The sequence below is a fragment of the Festucalex cinctus genome, chromosome 11 (assembly GCF_051991245.1).
Source record: "Festucalex cinctus isolate MCC-2025b chromosome 11, RoL_Fcin_1.0, whole genome shotgun sequence".
In the NCBI taxonomy this organism is placed as follows: domain Eukaryota; kingdom Metazoa; phylum Chordata; class Actinopteri; order Syngnathiformes; family Syngnathidae; genus Festucalex; species Festucalex cinctus.
In genome coordinates, this window is record NC_135421.1 from 28,162,653 (window position 1) to 28,181,421 (window position 18,769).

Sequence of the window (18,769 nt, forward strand, 5' to 3'; positions counted from 1 at the left end):
CCACTTAAACTCCAATAAATGAGGATGTTTGGAGTCTGTTAAGCACACAAGCGTCGCCTGGTTTGGGCCGCTCATCACACAGGTTATGTTGGGTTTCGTTACTCGGTCTGAAAACAAACAAGCAACATTTACTGTTTGTGAATGGGCAGGCGAATAACCATGATGCCTCTCTTAAAGTTGAGAGGTTTTCCTTCCCTTCTTCAAGTACTTCAGGTTCATCCCACTTTCCCAAAACAGCCATGTTGGGTTCATTGAAGACTTTTTTTTTTTTTTTTTTTTTAAACGTGCCCTGCAATTAACTGCTGATCTTGCGGTGTGTATTCCACTCCTTCCTCAAAGTTGGCTGAAATTTACTCCAGCCCATAACTTTACGTAAACTGTCACTCATCTTTACTCTCTATTGTCATTGGGTAGATGTCAAGTTCAGCCAATGTCAGTTATGTTGAGATCGAAGGGGCGGGTCTTATTACAAATGACGCTAGGTTGTTGCAGTGGACGTGAGATGAGAATGCTTGAGCACCTGCCGGAGTGAAGCTGTTTCACCGAGCTGTGTGAGCTTGTTGTACACTACATCGGGACAAACTACTCGTTTTTACTGGATGTTTGTACATACTGGGATGCCTAAGAGGTAATTACATCTGTCTGGTTATGTTTAAAAGACCAATGCAGTCCGTTTGGTTTGAATTAGCATTTGTTGCTAATCGCGAGTAGCAATTAGCCTTACCAGTATAGTGATATTCGTTAGCTGTAGCCGCTAATGATACTGTGAGTTGAGTGACAATTTCCTGCTAGTTCAACACGAAATAGTAAATGGACTTGTAGCTCAGTACTGTCCTGTTAATTCAGGAGCAGTCGTGGTCAGTTGTGAGCAGTCTGGAAAGCACTCTGCTGGACGTCTGGAGAGCCCGTTTTCTGCTACTGGCTTGGACTCCGTTTGTGCTACCGAGTGAAGCGCAACCCCTTCATCTCTGCCCCTTTCTTTTTCCCTGACATTCTTTCCTTGCCAATTCTTCTCCTTTTTCTTCCCCCTCCGTGGAGCACACCATCTCCATCTCTCACCAGAACTGTGAGTACAACATCTAAACTATTTGTGCACGAAGAACCGACCAAGCCTGCAATGTTTCTTCGGGGTTGGTTTGTTTTTATGCCGGCTTAGATTGTAAAATAGGTTTTGTTTTGGTACAATTAAGGAAGCTGAAGTCTTCTGAGAAGTTTTTTTTTCTTTCCCCTTTTGCATAAAAGTGGGACAATTTATTTACTTAAATTAACTTTAAGAGCTGTGTTTCTATGCCATTAGATAAGGTAATTTGTATTTTTCTTCTTCTTTCTCTCACAAATTTTCACAACTAAACATCTTTGACGTTTGACATTTGGGTGTCTTGTCTATTTACAAATAGTTGTTGTCTCAACCTGGTAATAGGTACAGAATTACTTTAAAACTCAACCTAAAAAATAATTTAACGAATCTGGGGCCCTTGTCTATATGACATGGGGATTAAATGGGCTACATACAAAATTTAGTAATCGCCTGTGCAGAGTATACTGAATTTGAGGAAAACATCACCAAATAATGAATAATCTGACACTATGGTGCAAACGCAAGGCCCTAATACTTTTCATGTCACAGAGAAGTTTTGAACATGTTCAACTCAAATGATTTGAGAGTGTCTGGCAAGTGTCTTTGCAGCATTGAAAGAAGCCTTCCGAAAAAGTAACACTCGCTACATGTGTGCACCCTCAAAAGCCTTTGCCTCTCAGTGAGATACGGGGTGAAAGGCAGATTTATTACTTAAAAATAAAACAAATGTGCAAACATACCTATAACCTCAATTGTATACTTGACACGATGATGCTCATTGTTTATCTTCAACTTTAAGTCGTATTTTCCACTGTCTTCATATGTGGCATTTTTGATGGTGAGTTCTGCTGTGTTGCTGTCCAGAGTGATCCTGTTCTTGTATTCAGGGAAGATAAACTCCCCCATGAGGTCAAACACAACCACGTCTCTGCCATCAACACGTACCCACACGATTAATTCAGGCTGTTCAAAAATGGGTGGCACCAAGTGTATCTCTTCACCGTCGAGCACATATTTCAGAACTCGTTCAGAATCTGGGAAAGAGGCAGCTGGACATTGGATAGACAGAGACAGATGGATAAAAGCAGCATTCATATAAATACAAAGTACAATACTGCACAGTGTAGCATAGAACTGAATAACAAATTTCCAATTTTAATGTCTTGACGATGTTACAGGGCAATAAAACAGGAGCGGTCTGGCCTATTGTGTGGGGGGCTTTGCTTGGTTTCACTCAGTGGGGCGGCTAGTTGGACCAGACCCGACCACCAGCCTTGAGATATATAATAATAATAATAATAATAATAATACAATTTGAAAACGAGGGGTGTTTGAATCTCTTCTTCCTTTTAATAAACAAACAGTGAGGTTGTAAATAAAGTTAGTGTATCTTCCTCTTTATTTTCTTCATTCCTCCAGTTCTTAACAGTGGTACTGAAGGAAGTAGTTTCTCTTTTTATAATGCAGAAGAATATCTTGCAACTAAATATATCACATGCATGTTTTCTTCTTGCAACTGTTTGGACACCTCTCTGACTGTTTGCAGTCTCATTATTGGCATTTTCCCCATCTCACATAAGACCCATGTGACGGTACATGACACATTGCAAAACTGTATTGATACTGTGTCACCGAATACTGACACCTGCTGGACCTTAAAAGTCACTACGGGAACAAAGGCATCAGACTCAATTGACACTGATTCGATAACCTCAAATACAATAATTTAATTTAAGTCATTGTATATACTATTCATTTCTTCATTTAAATTCAAAATGTTTGGATGCAGTTAATAAATAGTGTGAACGTGTCCATTTGAAAATCTGAGTGAAAAACATATGAGGACTCATAATTGAGATTTGTCTAAACCAATGCATGGAAGTTTGCTTTCAAAAATGACAAAGCTAACAATTTACACAAACGAAAGACATGGTGTAAACCAGGGTTGCCCAATTTCGGTCCTCGAGAGCCACTATCCAATATATCAATACGTTGATGTACTGCATAGGGGACGAGGCGGATGACACCATTGGTGTAAACAATTTAGCGGCCACGATGGTTGATCATTGTTGGACTCTGCTGTAGAACATTCAAGGAGTATAATGAGACGAACATTTTACACAACGACGACGTAACGTAATGTCACATAAATATACTAGTGATCAATTTAGTCAGAAAATTGGATTTTTCTACATCAAATTAGCATAAAAAGGTGGAGAACGAAGGCACCATTTTAGAATCATGGACTTAGAGAAACAACAAACTCTAAACTCTTGACTCTATTAAGAACAGTGAATAGGATAAACATTGTCATTAAAACAAATACAATTAAAAAAAAAAAGTAATGACAGAACTTACCAAAAGCAAGATTACCCAAAAAATAAATCAATAGATGCCGGCTGGCCATGATAAACATGAACTGGCACCATCAGGTCTATTTAAAATGAAACCGATTGTCAGGTGAGAGGGTAAAGTTCCAGTCTTCATTTTTATTGTCATTACGTCCAAGTTAATGTTTGCCCAAACTTGACCAACTACAGTTGCACAGCTCCTGAGATTTTTATTTTTTATTTTTTTTGGATTAGCTATCCGACAACAAATTCCACCCCTGAAACTTATTTAAACACTTTTCTAAATGAAATAATCTAATTCATTAAAAACAATAATGATCATCAAAGTATTTTGCAGCAATTTTTACTCCCACTTGCTAACATACAAGCTATCCAAACAAGAGTTGTGAAGCAGCTTCTTCTTCATTGTCCATTCACAGTGGTCACATCAGCCAGCCCTATTGTGATTGGTTGATGTGTGAAAACGGGGGATATTTGCTGTCTGTGTAGTAGTGATAGACCGATATGCTTTTTTCAGGGCCGATGCAGATACCGATTATTTGTTGTCAAGGAGGCCGATAACCGATATTTCAAGCCGATATTCATTTGCAGTAAAAGAGAAAATAATAGCGTAAAAAAAAAAAAAAAAAACTTTTCTTTTAATTTAAACATATTAAGAATAGACAGTTTTGTTTAATTAAAAATTAACAGAAATTGTAGGGAACTTCTAAGGTTCATCAGCAAGTGTTAAGCTAAATTCAAAACTAAGCAAGTAAATAAATAAATAAATACATAAATAAATAGTTTTCTACTTTAAATAAAGTTTTCCAAAATTACAACATAATTTCTAAATTTGTTGTATTTTTTATTATTATTATTTTTATATAAATTAAAAAGTGTTGGGACTTCAGTGTTTGCAGAGAATAAATAGTTTTCTAAAATTTTCTACTGTAAATAAAGTTTTCCAAAATTTCAACGTAATTTCAAATTATTATTTTTTTTAATTATTATTATTTTTTTTTTATAAATTAAAGTGTCAGCAGTGACAAATGTATACAAAATTAAATGTATCTAATTTTGGGTTTTCGTCAGGGTTCAAAAGATCTTCGCAGACAGTGAAAAATTGACTGAATACGTTTGAAAAGTCTTTGCAACAAGTAAAAAGCGTCTAGAAACATCTTACAAATCTTGATGAAAGCACAAAATTTGCTACGTTCGCATGCATTCGCTGCTCGGTGAGATTCCAGCTTTATCGGCCTTCAGATTCGTAAAAAGGCCGATGCCGATATTTGTCAACATGCCAAATATCGGCACCGATAATCGGCCCGGCCGATAATCGGTCTATCCCTAGTGTGTAGCCAGTGTCGATTGCTCATACCTGCTATGATTGCTCTATTTCGTCTCATTAAAATTCCTTGTCTTCATCTCTTCAACTTTTGCTGCAAAAACTGTTGTCAAATCAATTGTTCAAATTGTCCCTCTGTGTTCTGCATTGTTGGGATCCGCCTTCCGGTTCCATCGGAACCCCTAACACCTTTCAATAATTGTAAAAATGCAAAAAAAGCACAAAGCAATGCTAATGGATATATGCACGTAGGGTATCAAGAAACATAACAAATAATTAACATGTTCACTTTAACAGGTGAACACATCACGTGGGATGTTTTGTGGTGTTATGGTGTGCTTTTGGGTTCTGTCGTCAGGCTTTTCATGCACAGTAACGACAGTTTTTCTTCCTCCCGTGTGCTTGCCTCCCCTGTTCTGTTCTGTTTTTTGAATCTGGTCTCATTTGCTGTAATGTTTTACTCAGCATCTCATTTTTCAACATTTTATACAATTCTACAGCTGCTTCTTCATCCGCTGGATCATTCCACCCATTTTCAATCATAATGTGACGGAGACGATTGTAAACGAGTTCGATAAGGGGGATCTTCCTTTTAGGCGTACACAGCTTCAAATAAAGGTGAAAGTCCTTTGGCAAGGTAGGTCGGAGATTGTCCTTTTCATCTCCACAGAGAGTTCCACTTTCTGCAGTTTGTCACATGATCCAGGTGAGTCCATATCTTCATTTTGTGCTACAAGAACACAGAAACAAGTTTTCATTTTTGGTGAAAAAGTGCACATGTGTTGTGATAAGGTCATGCATACAAACTGGTGTGGTGTGTGAAGGGGTGGGGGGGCAATTTCACTTCATTGCTTCTGTGGCATTTGTCTTAAATTGTGCTGTTTTTTCTTTCTCTATGTCGGCTTTACATACCTTGACATTTTTTTCGCATAACGAAAAAGGCAATCGGGAAGGCTGTGATGATGATGATGATGGTGGCGATGATGTTGATGACGATTTGTTTTGCTCTTTTGCTGAGGTTGATGTCATGTTCACCATCTGATGGCTTGTCTGTACAAAAGTTAAACATTTTCCAATGTCTCAATGTACGTACATTAATGTCCAAATGACATGAAAGTAATATTCTAACATCATTGGAATCTTCCACTTGCATAATTATTATTTATTATGATTACCCATGAAGCACTTGCTGGCAGCGAATGTGGCCGTTTGCTTGGTCAGGGGGTTGCTCACGTCACAACGATAAACTCGATCATCAAATTCACCCGCCAGGTTTATTGTTAGATTTGGGCCAGGTTGCTTGTTTCCATGTGAATCCCACTCCAATAAATGAGGATGTTTGGAGTCTGTTGAGCACACAAGCGTCGCCTGATGTTCGCCGCTCATCACACAGGTTATGTTGGGTTTCGTTACTTTCTCTGAAAACAAATAAGCACACAAGCAACATTTGCTGTGATTGTGTGATGGCTGCTTGGTGTCGCACACCTCCCTCAAACTTCCGGGGGCATCTCCTTCCTTTCTTCGGGTACTTCAGGTTCCTCCCACTTTCCCAAACCATGCAAGTTTGGTTCATTGAAGACTCCCCCCCCCCAAATGATAGGTGTGAATGTGAGTGTAATGTTTGTTTGTCTATTAAGCAATTAACTGGCGATCAGTCGCCCCTTGCCCAAAGTTGGCTGAGATTGGCTCCAGCCCATATCAAATTGTACATATTCCTTTTCGCCTGCAGTGGAAAATACAAAGTGGTCATAGAAATAGCCATCTCATGAGAAAAACTCATGACGTTGTTTTCACTCACCCCCCAATTCCCCACACACCCTGACATACTTCTCGATAAACTTACCGATAACCTCAACTCTGTACTTAAAACGAAGATCCTTGTTGTTCATCTTCAACTTTAAGTCGTAGTTTCCGCCGTCTTCATGTGTGGCAGTTTTGATGGTGAGTTCTGCCGTGTTGCTGTCCAGAGTGATCCTGTTCTTGTATTCGGGGAACTCTAACTCCCCCAATTCATCAAGGAATGCCACACCTCTGCCATCGCCACGGGTCCACCTCATGACTTGAGGTTGTCCAAAAATGGGTGGCACGAAGATTATCTCCTGACCCGTGAGTACATATTTCAGAACTCGTTCAGAATCTGGGAAGGAGTCAGCTGGACATTGGATAGACAGAGACAGATGGATGAAGGTTATCATTGATGGCAAAGAGGAAAAATGCGATTGTGACCATTAGGGATGTAACGATATCCAAACATCACGATACAATATTATGAAGCTCGCGATACGATAATTATCACGATATTGTGGGGAGGTCACAATATTGTAAAAAACATGAGGTCATACTAAAAAAAAAAAGCACAATATTGTGCTTTTGTCCATAACATCATTATGCTATTATTATTATTATTATTATTATTATTATTGTTTTATTATGTTATATTGTTAATGCACGCACACATTGAGTTCCACCACATATTGACTTGCTTCACAGGCATATTACATTCTCCTTCATCTCACAATTAGTGTAGATTTTAAACATAGAAGGGCCCTAATGAAAATTAAATTGCACTAAAAAGCTAGCCACCAGAGGGTGCTAGAACTCCACAAATGGCAATCAACCTGATTTTTTTTTAATTTTTTTTTTTAACAGATGTGTTGCATTTAAATTTCGTGAACATGACGACGACGATATTGTGGCAGTTTTAATATCACGATATTGCGCTTATCGTGACATCCCTAGTGACCATATAACCTACAGTACCACATCATGTGAAGGAGGAAAGTCAGTGCACACAATTCTGTCCAGGTTGATCAGAATAAACTTTTTTTAAAAAAAAAAATTCTGATAAACATATTGTAGCCAGCAGGGCATCCTCCAATTGTTGATACTTGTGGAGCAAGTGTTCCAATGTGGTGCCTGCAGGGACTACTATTCTAATGGCAACAACGCATGATTGGAAAGCCTTCCCCTATATATATATATATATATATATATATATATATATATATATATATATATATATATATAAGAGAACAGGAAGTGGACATACGGTCGTAACAGGATGACACCAAGTGAAGGCGGCTGATTGGCTTAGTTCACACAACGAGGGTCCAATTAGAGAATGTTTATGGATTGACTATATATATATATATATATATATATATATATATATATATATATATATATATATATATCCATCCATCCATTTTCTTGACCGCTTATTCCTCACAAGGGTCGCGGGGGCTGCTGGCGCCTATCTCAGCTGGCTCTGGGCAGTAGGCGGGGGACACCCTGGACTGGTTGCCAACCAATCGCAGGGCACACAGAGACGAACAACCATCCACACGCACACGCACACCTAGGGACAATTCGGAGCGCCCAATTAACCTGCCATGCATGTCTTTGGAATGTGGGAGGAGACCGGAGTACCCGGAGAAGACCCACGCGGGCACGGGGAGAACATGCAAACTCCACCCAGGAAGGTCCGAGCCTGGACTCGAACCGGAGACCTCAGAACTGGGAAGCGGACGTGCTAACCACTCGACTACCGTGCCGCCTATATAATATATAATTATAATAATTTTAGTTGGTCTGAATTAAAACACACAAAGCAGTCTTAACTTAACATTGACTCTGAACAGACATTTTTGTCCTGACTTCGCTCAAGTGAATTTAGGTTAGGATAACTTAAAATGTTGCCTGAAATAAATGAACAAGTGAAATGAAGAAAAAAAAAAAAAAAAAATGAAATGGAAGCAAATACAAAAGATGTAACTTTAAAAAAAAACAAACAAATACAAAAACTGTAGATGGAAATTAAAAACAGCATGCATAAATAAAAGTAAAGCATGACTACAAAAGTATAAACCAAGATTCCAAAATTAAAACTAAATATGCAAATAATTGTTGAAATAAATGCAAAACTAAAGTATCAAGTAAGGTCCTAAGTATGTCTTGGGTCGAACTATTCTCGCATCATCCGAAGCCTGTCAAGTTCAACAACAACCACAGCAAAAAGAAGCCACCGCTCAACTCTCAACATTCATAAATAGGGACGCAATTTAGAGGGATCTCCATTTATAAATCAATTAATATGAGAGTAGAGCGTTTTCATAGTGTTGATTGGTGTTCAATTCCATTTATTATATTTATATGCACATTTATTTCACAGTACACGGCCCAATGCGATACAACTACAATTGCTTTACAAGACAAAACAGCAGAGAGATGAATGAAGGATAAGGCACCATTTTAAAAACACCCACTTGCAGTAATCCTGTCAAACTGTCCATTCTAAAGCTCCATCAGGAGAAATGACTCGCACAAAAGCTGTAATTCAAATGATTGAAATGATGGAACTTACCCAAAGCAAGACTGCTCAACAAAAAAAAGAAAATACGCTTGCAAATCATTCCAGGCAAAAGAAAACTTAATCATTCTTTGTGACTGTAAACGGCATCAAATTGGTGAGCAATGTTTCAAAGTGAAGCGTACTATTTTGTACTATTGTATTGTACTAGTGTGTCTATTTATCACTGTAGGTGAAAGATCTTCAGTCGAATGCAACTGGAATGGAATGTGTGCAGACTGGATGGCCTTGTTGGATTCACCATTGAGGGGTTACTGTAGTTCAATTCCGTCTTTCTTGATTCCTGGCTAATGTATTCATGCTACATTCTCTTGATTATCATATATTATTTTGACATTATATTTTTATGAAATAATAAATAAATAAATAACAAATAAGAGACTAGCTTTATTTCTCTCTCTTTTTCTGTATTTCCTGTCTGATATGGTATTATGGATTGCCTTGTTGTATTTCTTATGGCTTACAACTTAAGAGTACTCAACTCAAGTTTATTTATATCAATCAAAAATATTCTATCTCAAAATATTACAATACTTGCTCAGACCAAGTTAAAAAAAAAAGAAAAAAAAAGCCATAATCAGCAATAATAAAAGGCTTGCAATATTTCAGTTGATTTGTAAGGAATCCCGAATGTATGACATTTTTGCTTATTTAATTGCATCACAGAAAAATAATGGACTTTATCACAATATTCTCATTTTCTGAGGCAGTCCTGTAGTTTGAGTAACAGAAAATGTTTTTGTTTGTTTAAATTTGTCGACTTTTCTGCTTGATTAATATTCTACAAACAAACATGAATCAGAATTCTGTTTCGACATATAGAACATATAAGGCCATTGTTTGCGCCGGTTATAGGATGACACCAAATAACCATATCATTTTCTGCTGAAGTTTGCACATTTTGGGTCACAAACAGAGTTCGAAATGAACTTTTTTGAACTCTCAAAAGTGACCAGCCAAAAGGAATTTCCACCGGCTATTTTTTTAACACGTGAAACATTATCACATGCAAAAGAGAACATACAACAGTTGTCGTAGCCCGTAGGCAGTATTTCAAAATAAGCTACTGCGCCTTCTCCTTTTGAGGAAATGTAAAAGCGAAATCAAACGAGGTTTGGCGTGTCGCCCAACTGAAGACACCACTAATTACACAAGAGCGACATGGCAGTCGGACACCGATGCAACTCCGTGCGTGTGTGTGTATGACTTCAGCAACGTCACGCTGCCGTGGTGCGACACACCCATAGGTAAAGCGCATTCTTCCGTCAACACTTCTTTGTCAACATCCCAGCACATGACGGTGGAGATGACATGATTCTTGTTGTCGCGGCCTCCCGTGATGAAGATTTTGTTGTTGCAGGCGGCGATGGCGCAGCTCGCCCTCTCGCCCAGACGGGTCACGACCGACCAGGAGTCTGACTGAGGGCTGTAACAATACATGGTGTGCATGGCGCCACCTGTGGCGGCAAAGAGGATGATAAGTCTCCATAGAATTAGGGCAATAGATTCGAACCCCCCTCATCTATATGAAGCAGCACATTTTGTTGAATTTCAATTTAGGTACAATGTCATTTCGTTTAAAAAAACAAAAGCGGTAATACACCCTAGCCTAGCCTGGCTGGCAGTCAATGGCAAGGAACATACAGTCGAGACAAACGACATTTTACATTCACATTGACACATTTGGAAATTTCTTCTTTTATTTTTGGACATTTTATTGTTACTTTTTGAACGTATTTTTTTCTGTGTTTTATTTAATCAAATTTTTTTTATTTTTTTTTTATTTTTTTTTTATTTATTATTATTTTTTATTTTTTTGCAATTCCAAAGGCACCTTATGGTAATTTTATTTTTGGACATTTAATAGTCACTTTTTTTTTTTTTTCTTTTTTCAATTCTCTGACAGTTTTGGCTCTTTCATGGACAATTTAAGGTAATTTTCTGCTTTTCCTCTTCCTTTTTTGGACATTTTATGGTCACTTTCTGGACATTTTTAGATAATTTTGACATTTTTTAAAAATATTTAATCTTTCATTTTTTAATCTAAATCATTAATTCATTAATTGAATATTTTCTGTAAAATAAATAAATAAATATGTAAAGTCATTGTTTTAGAGATCCACAGAAAAGGGACTAAAGAGCCACATATAGACAAATGTAAAAAATAAGTTTTTTGTCAGTGTACCGCAGGGCTCCGTCCCAATCCCACGTGAAATGCAGCGGTTAACCGTTCTCACTTAGGATCAAAACTTGCCAACGACATAGATGCATTTCTTGAAGCTGACGGCGTTGGTGCACTTGGTTTCGATGGGAATCGGTGCCCGCAGCTCCCAAATGTCCGTTCCGGGTTCCCAGCATTGAACCAAATCGGTGGCCAGCTTTCCGTTGGGCCCGCCGCCAATCGCGTAGATCCATCTGTCGAAGCTGGCGGCAGCAAAGGAGCTCACGCCCACTGCGAGCGGGGCCACCTGCACCAATTAAATAGGGCAGCGGAGTCATGTGATGTAGCGTGATGGGAAAAAATACATTGACATTGTTACATGAAAAGCATGTACAAGTCCTCATTGGGCAACATTCAAAATTGTGGGTTTTAACAATTTTCGGAACAATGAGGCCGCCATGCTTACCTGCGTCCAGCGGTTGTGAAACGGGTCGTAGGCCTCGACGGAATCAAGCCTGCGCACGCCATCGAACCCGCCCAATACGTACACCCTCCCCCCTTGGACGGCCATCTTGTGCCGCCATCGGCCTGTTGTCAGAGGCTCAATCGAGATCCACTTGTCCAGGGCGCCGTTGTATTTCCAAACATCCGTCTGGGTCTCTTTACCTCCTAGAGTAGCATTCAACAAACATTTTCCTTTTACTCATACTTTTTTTTCCCGCCTGCAATACACTGCTCATCAGACCGTGAAGACGGACACAGAGCCGTGTCTGAAGTTATGTCACCGGTTGCGCTCCCAAACCGGAGATATAGTGGCTACAAAACCCAAAATACAGTCTCACCAGATATATATAGTTCATTGCGAAATGTGGCACAAGCAAATTCCACCCATTTCCTGTTCTGGGCTTGGTCCTCCATGCCTGTGCCGGGTAACCTCGCGACCTCGAGCCTGCTGCGTCTGAGCGGGTCCAAACAAGTGACGGTGGAAACGAAGCGGTCGTCTTTGGTGCAGCCCCCGATAATGAGGAACACCTCTGACAGGAAGTGGTGCATGCGCGGTTTGGTTCGTTCGGAAACCACCTACAACAAACATATTACAAAGCTCAAGATCAAATATGACAATTTGTGTATTCATTGCATTTTCGATTGGCAATTTAAAAAACAAAACATGAAAAAAAAAGATCTTTCATAATTTAAGTTTGGGCTGGGATGAAAAATACGAAACTCAAAAACGGGCCACATTATTTTATTTTTTTAGGACTTAATTGGTTGCGTTCCCATCATCTGCGCTGCTATTTGATTGTTGTGTTGTGTGTTCATTCCCGACGTTAGACTTGTTTTTTTGGGCAAATATCCAGTGCCAGCTCGACACGTTTGTCAGGCTTTTCGTTTTCTCTTCCTTAAGATGTATTTAATTACCAAAGACTAAAACAAAGGACTTTTTTGCTATAATTATAGTTAGTTTTCTTTTTTTAAAAAGCATCTTCGTTTCTATTTTATTTTGTTGACGAAATTGTTTTTGGAATTTTTATTTTTTCGTTACTTTTAGTTAACTAAAATAACCTTTAATAGCACCCGTGTTTTTCGACACCCTCCTTTCTTACTTTGACCATCTCCAAACATTTTGTTTATTTGAACAGAGTCAAATGCCATTTTTTTTTAGAGCATATGTTGCGGGCCACTAAAAAATGGGCGGCGTGCCGCAAATGGCCCCCTCAGGCCGTAATTTGGACACCCCTGTGTTAGCGAAAAGTAGTGGGAGGCCCAAATCACGGGAAGGCCCCAGCTGTGGAAGGTAAGCGACGGTCCACCCATTTGGTCTGACGGTAGCTGCGAGCACCACCTCTTTGGATTGGTTGTATCGTGTTAAATCAATCTAAAATGGCAGTAATCAATCCAATGAAATGTTTGTCTGTATGCAGCTTGGGAAGAAAAAGTGTGGACACCCCTGCGGATACCAACCTCCCTTCCGGAGAGGTGAAATGTTCGGGCCTCCTGCAGCAGAGGAAAGGTCTCGCTGCAGCTGCGGATCAGTTCGTCCCCCTCCACTTTCTCCACAAAGTACGCCGGCTCCAACAACGGCAGCCGCACGTACGAAAGCAGCCCGGCCAGTAGGCGGCGCCGCCCGTCCCGCTCGGCTCTCACCCAGCGCATGAGGCCCTCCAAGACGCACTCCTCGTAGCTGGCGTCCAGGTCGTCCCGCCGCAGGATGTTCTCCAGCGACTCCGCCGCCACTTGCACAAAGTCCTGCCGCCGGACCATCTGGGAGAAGTGGCAGGCGATGTAGTCCTGAGCCTTGGTCTTCAGAACGGGAAGGACGTGGCGATCCGCCAGGTTCAGGATGCCAATGCACGTTTCCGCTTGCAGGGATTTGCTCAGGTAGTCCACGCATGCGTCCACCACGCGCACAAACTACAACACAAATGAATACATTAGCTTTATAGGGAGGATAAAGAATTTTGTGTGACAACATTGTGGGAAAGGTCTTTTAAAAAAAAACAAAAACACAAGAACAAGTGTAGGCTCCATTTAGAATTTGTGGCACCTTAGATTTTGGTGTGAGCGTTTATTTAATGAACACCATAGGTCAGGGGTGTCCAAACTTTTTCATTTGAGGGCCACATCCAGAAAATCACAAGCATGCAAGGGCCACATCATGTTATGAAGACAAATTGTGTTTAGTCCTAAAAACTGTACAAATAATTTACTTGTGCTTTTGCATATTTAGAAAAATGCTACAGTATATAAACCAAATTTATTTGTAATATGGCAGTAGAGTTATTAGAGTTTTGGAATTATTCATTTTAGTTAGTTTTAATTAGTTTTCAGGGTTGTTCTGTTTTTAATTTTAGTTCTTTAATAAATGCGTAGTTTGTTTAGTTTTCGTTAGTTTCAGTATTAGTATTAGTTTTTTTATGTGTATTACTTGTATGCAATATTTAAAAAAACACCATGGGAGCGACGTCATCTTTTGGTGCTTTTCTATTGGCTGCTGCTAGATGACGTCACTTCCGCGTGACATACTTTCAAACGTCATTATTCCGGTTGATATCAAAATAAATCTACTAAAAATCACACCAAAGACTAAAACGAAGGACATTTTTGCTATAATTATAGTTTTAGTTTGGTAAACATAAAATGTAATTTTAGTTAGTTTTCGTTTTTTAAAAAGCATTTTCGTTTTTATTTTATTTCATTAACAAAATCCATCCATCTTCTTGACCGCTTATTCCTCACAAGGGTCGCGGGGGGTGCTGGAGCCTATCTCAGCTGGCTCTGGGCAAGTAGGCGGGGGACACCCTGGACTGGTTGCCAGCCAATCGCAGCATTAACGAAATTGTTTTTTGAATTTTAGTTTGAGTTGTTTCGTTAGTTTTAGTTAACTAAAATAACCTTTAATAGCAACACCCTCCACTTTGACCATCTCCAAACATTTTTGTTTTTATTTTATTTGAACTGAGTCAAATGTCATTCTTAGCATATGTCGCGGGCCACTAAAAAATGGATGGCGGGCCGCAAATGGCCCCCGGGCCGTAGTTTTGGACACCTCTGCCATAGTATTAATTTCCACTGGGACAGGGCAAGTTAATAGTAGGCCCTACTATTGGCATTTACAATGTTAATGTGTGTGTGTGAAGGGGGAAAAAAAATGCCTCCTAATAGTCAGCTTACTTGTCGGGAGTCATATGAGTCTTTTTCCTGAACAGACTATTATTGGAAAACATGCCTGGCGCATGTTTCTCTTACTGTGTATATTTCAGTCCCCAGAACACAGGTATGACACTTTCACTTCCTTTTCTGAGTTGCGCTACCAGTTTAAAATTACTGTACAGGGAGGGAGGGAGGGAGGGAGGGGGGGAGGGAGGGAGGGAGGGGGGGGGGGAGGGAGGGGGGGAGAGAGAGAGAGAGAGAGAGAGAGAGAGAGAGAGACAGGAGAGACAAGAGACAGGAGAGACAAGAGACAGGAGAGACAAGAGACAAGAGACAAAAGAGACAAGAGACAAGAGACAAAAGAGACAAGAGACAAAAGAGACAAGAGACAAAAGAGACAAGAGACAAGAGACAAAAGAGACAAGAGACAAGAGACAAAAGAGACAAAAGAGACAAAAGAGACAAGAGAGACAAGAGAGACAAGAGAGACAAGAGACAAGAGAGACAAGAGAGACAAGAGACAAGAGAGACAAGAGAGACAAGAGACAAAAGAGACAAGAGACAAAAGAGACAAAAGAGACAAAAGAGACAAAGAGAGAAAGTGCCACAGTGGCGAAGACGACTTGTCCTTTTGACGTTTCCACACCTAACACACAATAATGTGAATGACTTTGTAGAGCCATACTGACTTCTACTGGTGTTTTTAGGTATTGCTGGGGTTTCGGGTTTCCATTTGCTACACATGCATATATTCACATGCAAGTTTTGTTAGAAAGCACGGACTTTGACTTGACTTGACTTTGTAATTGTATTGTTTTTGCCTTATAAAATAATTAAGTGCAGTATTTTTTATTTTTTTTTGCATCACGGTTAAGTCATCGTGACTGTTGACTTCCTTCAATTGCATGCCTTAGCCACCAGGAGGCAGTATAATACTACTGTATGGACGACTGTGTGCTGCATTTATTTATTTATTTTTTTTAAGCCAATCCTATGTGATTGTTTTAAATACACATTACTATGTGTAAATCTCAACAATTTATGTTTAGTTTGACAGTAAACCTCAACTTTGAGTGGCAACAAACAGCTTGAAGCCTTTTTTTTGGGGGGGAGAAGAAGAAGAAGAAGAACAGTTCACCTCAGCCAAACAGCTGCTTGTCAAGTCAATTTGTGAGTTGAGGTGAGTTCATTGCCATCATAGAGTACTTGTATCTCAAATGTTTGCTTGCAAGTCAAAGCAGTAAACTGTACCATGAAAAACCTTTATCATTTTTATTTCAAAAGTGCACTGTACCTACTTTTTGGCACACCTGTATCATGTTTTGTGTGATTTTGGAGGGTCGGGAATGCTTACCTGGAACTGACTGGCTGCTTCCAGGACATTCTGCACATTTGACTGAGTGAGGAGGGCCTGGCTGGTGTAAGTATATTGCAGGAGAGTCCGCATTGTCTCGCTGTCCAGTCCTTTCATTTCCACCCTCTTCTCATGACTCTCCCTCAAACCGCTGCAAAACATGGCCCTGAGCACAGAAAAATCCATAAAGTTGTTCTCATTAAGGCCTGAGCATGTGTTTTTTATTTATTTTTATTTTTTTTGAAGGCTTTTCAGTTCTCAAAATCTCACCAGTTTGCAGTAATGTCCATCCAAGAACCCTTTAAAAAAAATTGGCTCTAGAAATTTCCTAAAAATTTTCCCTTAAGCTTATCACTTAAGCTTATCAACATGAAGTTTGGTAGGCACTCCTGGTTCACGTTTCAAAGTGATTAATTTATCTATTTTTCTCTGGCCTTCAACACATAGTAATACTGATATTTACAAGCAGCAAATGGGCATGAATCTGTTTATATTATTTTATGTTTGTTGATTTCTAAGTACCGTATGTTCTTTTATATGTTATTATCTGGTTTTATTTTCCTATTTTATGTGCAGCACTTTGGTTACCCTGTGGGTTTTTAAATGTGCTATACAAATAAAGTCGATTGATAGATAGGCAGGCCTATCGGGACTATTCTCAAAAGTGATACCCGGCCTAAAAGACGCAAATTCTGCCATTTTTGGTTTGAAGCGACCATTTTTAAGATGGTTTTGACCATTAGAAAGGGTCCACAAAAAAATATAATTTGCCCTCGAGATATTGACCAGCTTTTACATAATTGGTACCGTGTCTTCTAAATAGACAGACAACACTGAACTCTGAAGAATTTCACTTTTCGTAATTTTGTGTGGCGGGCGATGAAGGTGGACAATGCCAATTGACAAAATTGGGTTTTTATTGTCGTTGTGTGAAATTTGATGACTCATCATGAAACAGGAAACTCTAATTACTCATATTCACAAGGTCAGAGCTTGACCAAACATTTTTGTGTGTGATAAATGTCATGTGGTGAAGATCTTCACTAGTATGTTCCACCTACTGACAGAAATGTCGACCCCGCGTGGGGGTGAAGAGGCCTGCTCGTAGTTTTAATCTTCCTTGGGTCTGACTATCAGGTAGGAAGGTCCTCTTGGAATCGCTGTAGTGTTTACTATTAATTTGTCAAATCACTTTCTTTTTGAACAACAAATTAAACCAGGACACCAGTTACACAGTTTTACACAAAATTGAGTGGTCATGATCAAAATTCAATAGGAAGTCAGCCATTTTAGTTTGAAGCAGCCATTTTGAGAGCTTGAAAGTTTATCCAAATGACCCCCCTCAAGCAGGTATCCTCGACTGATGCGGGACACTAACTTTTTTACCTCCGTCTAATGTGGGTGGAGCATAACGTAATTTTTTTTTTTTAGTCATTTCGAAGATCCGTTGAAACTAGTCACAGAAAAGAAAATTTTCAATTGGACACCAGAGTGAGTGGACATATGTCGAACAGGATGTCTGATATTCAACAGGAAGTCAGCCATTTTGATTTGGGAAAATTCCAAGGCACCAGTTCTATAGTAGCTGGAGAACTGTGCTAAAGTAACAATTAGCTTGCCCGTCGCCACTTGCCGCGTTTATTCCTTTTTTCTTCTTCTCTCTTTTACCTGAAGTATTGACTGGCCGCAGCGAGGACGGCTCTGTGGCAAGGGAAGTCATGTCCCTGAACGCACACGAGCACGTCAGTCAGCTCGAGGTTAACTCGCAAGTCGTCCATGCCTCTCTGCAGTTCCACGGGCAGACCTCCATCTTGCCAGCGGTATTCGGCGACGCTCTCCCTCTCCGGGCCCGGCTCGTCCCCGGCGAGAGACACGGAAGGGCACTCTGTCGTCCTCTCGAGTGAGTCGCTCATCTTCACACGCTCCTCTGAAAGTCCCACACAAAACTTGTGTGTGTTTGCGTGCACCTGCGCTGCACAAAATATACCCCTGCGGTTTTCTTGCAAGTGCGCTGCTACTTCTCAGCTGCTTTGCAAAGTTCCTATTTCTGTACTTTCGTATGTAGCAACATTTGTGTTTTTAGACACTTCCCCCTTCTGAGGCTGAGCAAATTCACCCCTGTTTTGTTCGACACAAACTTGATTTATGTATTATAAAACCGATATGTATATTTTTTTATTATGTCAGTTTAAGAGTTTTGCAAGTTAATTTTGAAATGTCTTCATAAGTGCTAATATGTAACAGTTGTATTAAATACTAAATCAGTATATGACATAATAAGATCTATAATGATTAATAAAAGTAAACCAGATACTGCAGTAATCTGCAGACTATAGAGTAAAATCGCAAAAGCTTACTTTCGACTTACTTTATTTAAGCAGTAATATTCAGTGCCGCTAGATGGCAGTGTTTCGTTCATATAGGTCATAATCACTTTTAACGTGGCAATGGGTGGCATCACCTCTTTTAGTCTGCATTTGG

The 18,769-nt window shown here is 39.6% G+C and overlaps 2 protein-coding genes and 1 long non-coding RNA gene across 4 annotated transcripts; 1 reads left to right on the plus strand and 2 right to left on the minus strand.

Moving 5' to 3' along the window:
* Positions 1-273: 273 nt before the first annotated feature.
* Positions 274-9,463, plus strand: LOC144030749 (uncharacterized). Its single transcript, XR_013287352.1, has 3 exons — positions 274-628; positions 847-6,859; positions 9,295-9,463. It is a non-coding gene; the product is annotated as an uncharacterized LOC144030749 (long non-coding RNA).
* LOC144030745 (CD48 antigen-like) lies at positions 2,791-9,261 on the minus strand. The gene is made up of 5 exons (XM_077537294.1): positions 9,117-9,261; positions 6,597-6,905; positions 5,929-6,171; positions 5,666-5,803; positions 2,791-5,483 (listed from the first exon to the last, which is right to left on the minus strand). Exons 1-5 carry the CDS (start codon positions 9,163-9,165, stop codon positions 5,362-5,364), a joined length of 861 nt encoding a protein of 286 aa, XP_077393420.1. The 5' UTR covers positions 9,166-9,261; the 3' UTR covers positions 2,791-5,361.
* Positions 8,861-18,243, minus strand: klhl6 (kelch-like family member 6). 2 transcript variants are annotated; one of them, XM_077537286.1, is made up of 7 exons: positions 17,957-18,243; positions 16,289-16,454; positions 13,246-13,695; positions 12,126-12,363; positions 11,750-11,952; positions 11,377-11,590; positions 8,861-10,579 (listed from the first exon to the last, which is right to left on the minus strand). In XM_077537286.1, the coding sequence occupies exons 1-7, from the start codon at positions 18,199-18,201 to the stop codon at positions 10,269-10,271; spliced, it is 1,827 nt and encodes a 608-aa protein (XP_077393412.1). In that variant the 5' UTR covers positions 18,202-18,243; the 3' UTR covers positions 8,861-10,268. The 2 variants fall into 2 exon arrangements, with proteins under 2 accessions (XP_077393412.1, XP_077393413.1); XM_077537287.1 differs by having other exon boundaries at positions 10,440-10,579; positions 11,360-11,590.
* Between the last annotated feature and the right edge of the window lie 526 nt (positions 18,244-18,769).

Coding starts and splice junctions, on each gene's coding strand:
- LOC144030745 (XM_077537294.1), bottom strand. CDS start 9,165: ATGATTTGCAAGCGTATTTTCTTTTTTTTGTTGAGCAGTCTTGCTTTG. Junction 6,906..9,116: donor GTTGAGCAGTCTTGCTTTGG/GTAAGTTCCATC, acceptor TCCAATGTCCAG/CTGACTCCTTCCCAGATTCT. Junction 6,172..6,596: donor GTACAGAGTTGAGGTTATCG/GTAAGTTTATCG, acceptor ATTTGTTTTCAG/AGAAAGTAACGAAACCCAAC.
- klhl6 (XM_077537286.1), bottom strand. CDS start 18,201: ATGAGCGACTCACTCGAGAGGACGACAGAGTGCCCTTCCGTGTCTCTC. Junction 16,455..17,956: donor GCGGCCAGTCAATACTTCAG/GTAAAAGAGAGA, acceptor TTCTGTGCTCAG/GGCCATGTTTTGCAGCGGTT. Junction 11,953..12,125: donor CAATGAACTATATATATCTG/GTGAGACTGTAT, acceptor ATGCTACTCTAG/GAGGTAAAGAGACCCAGACG.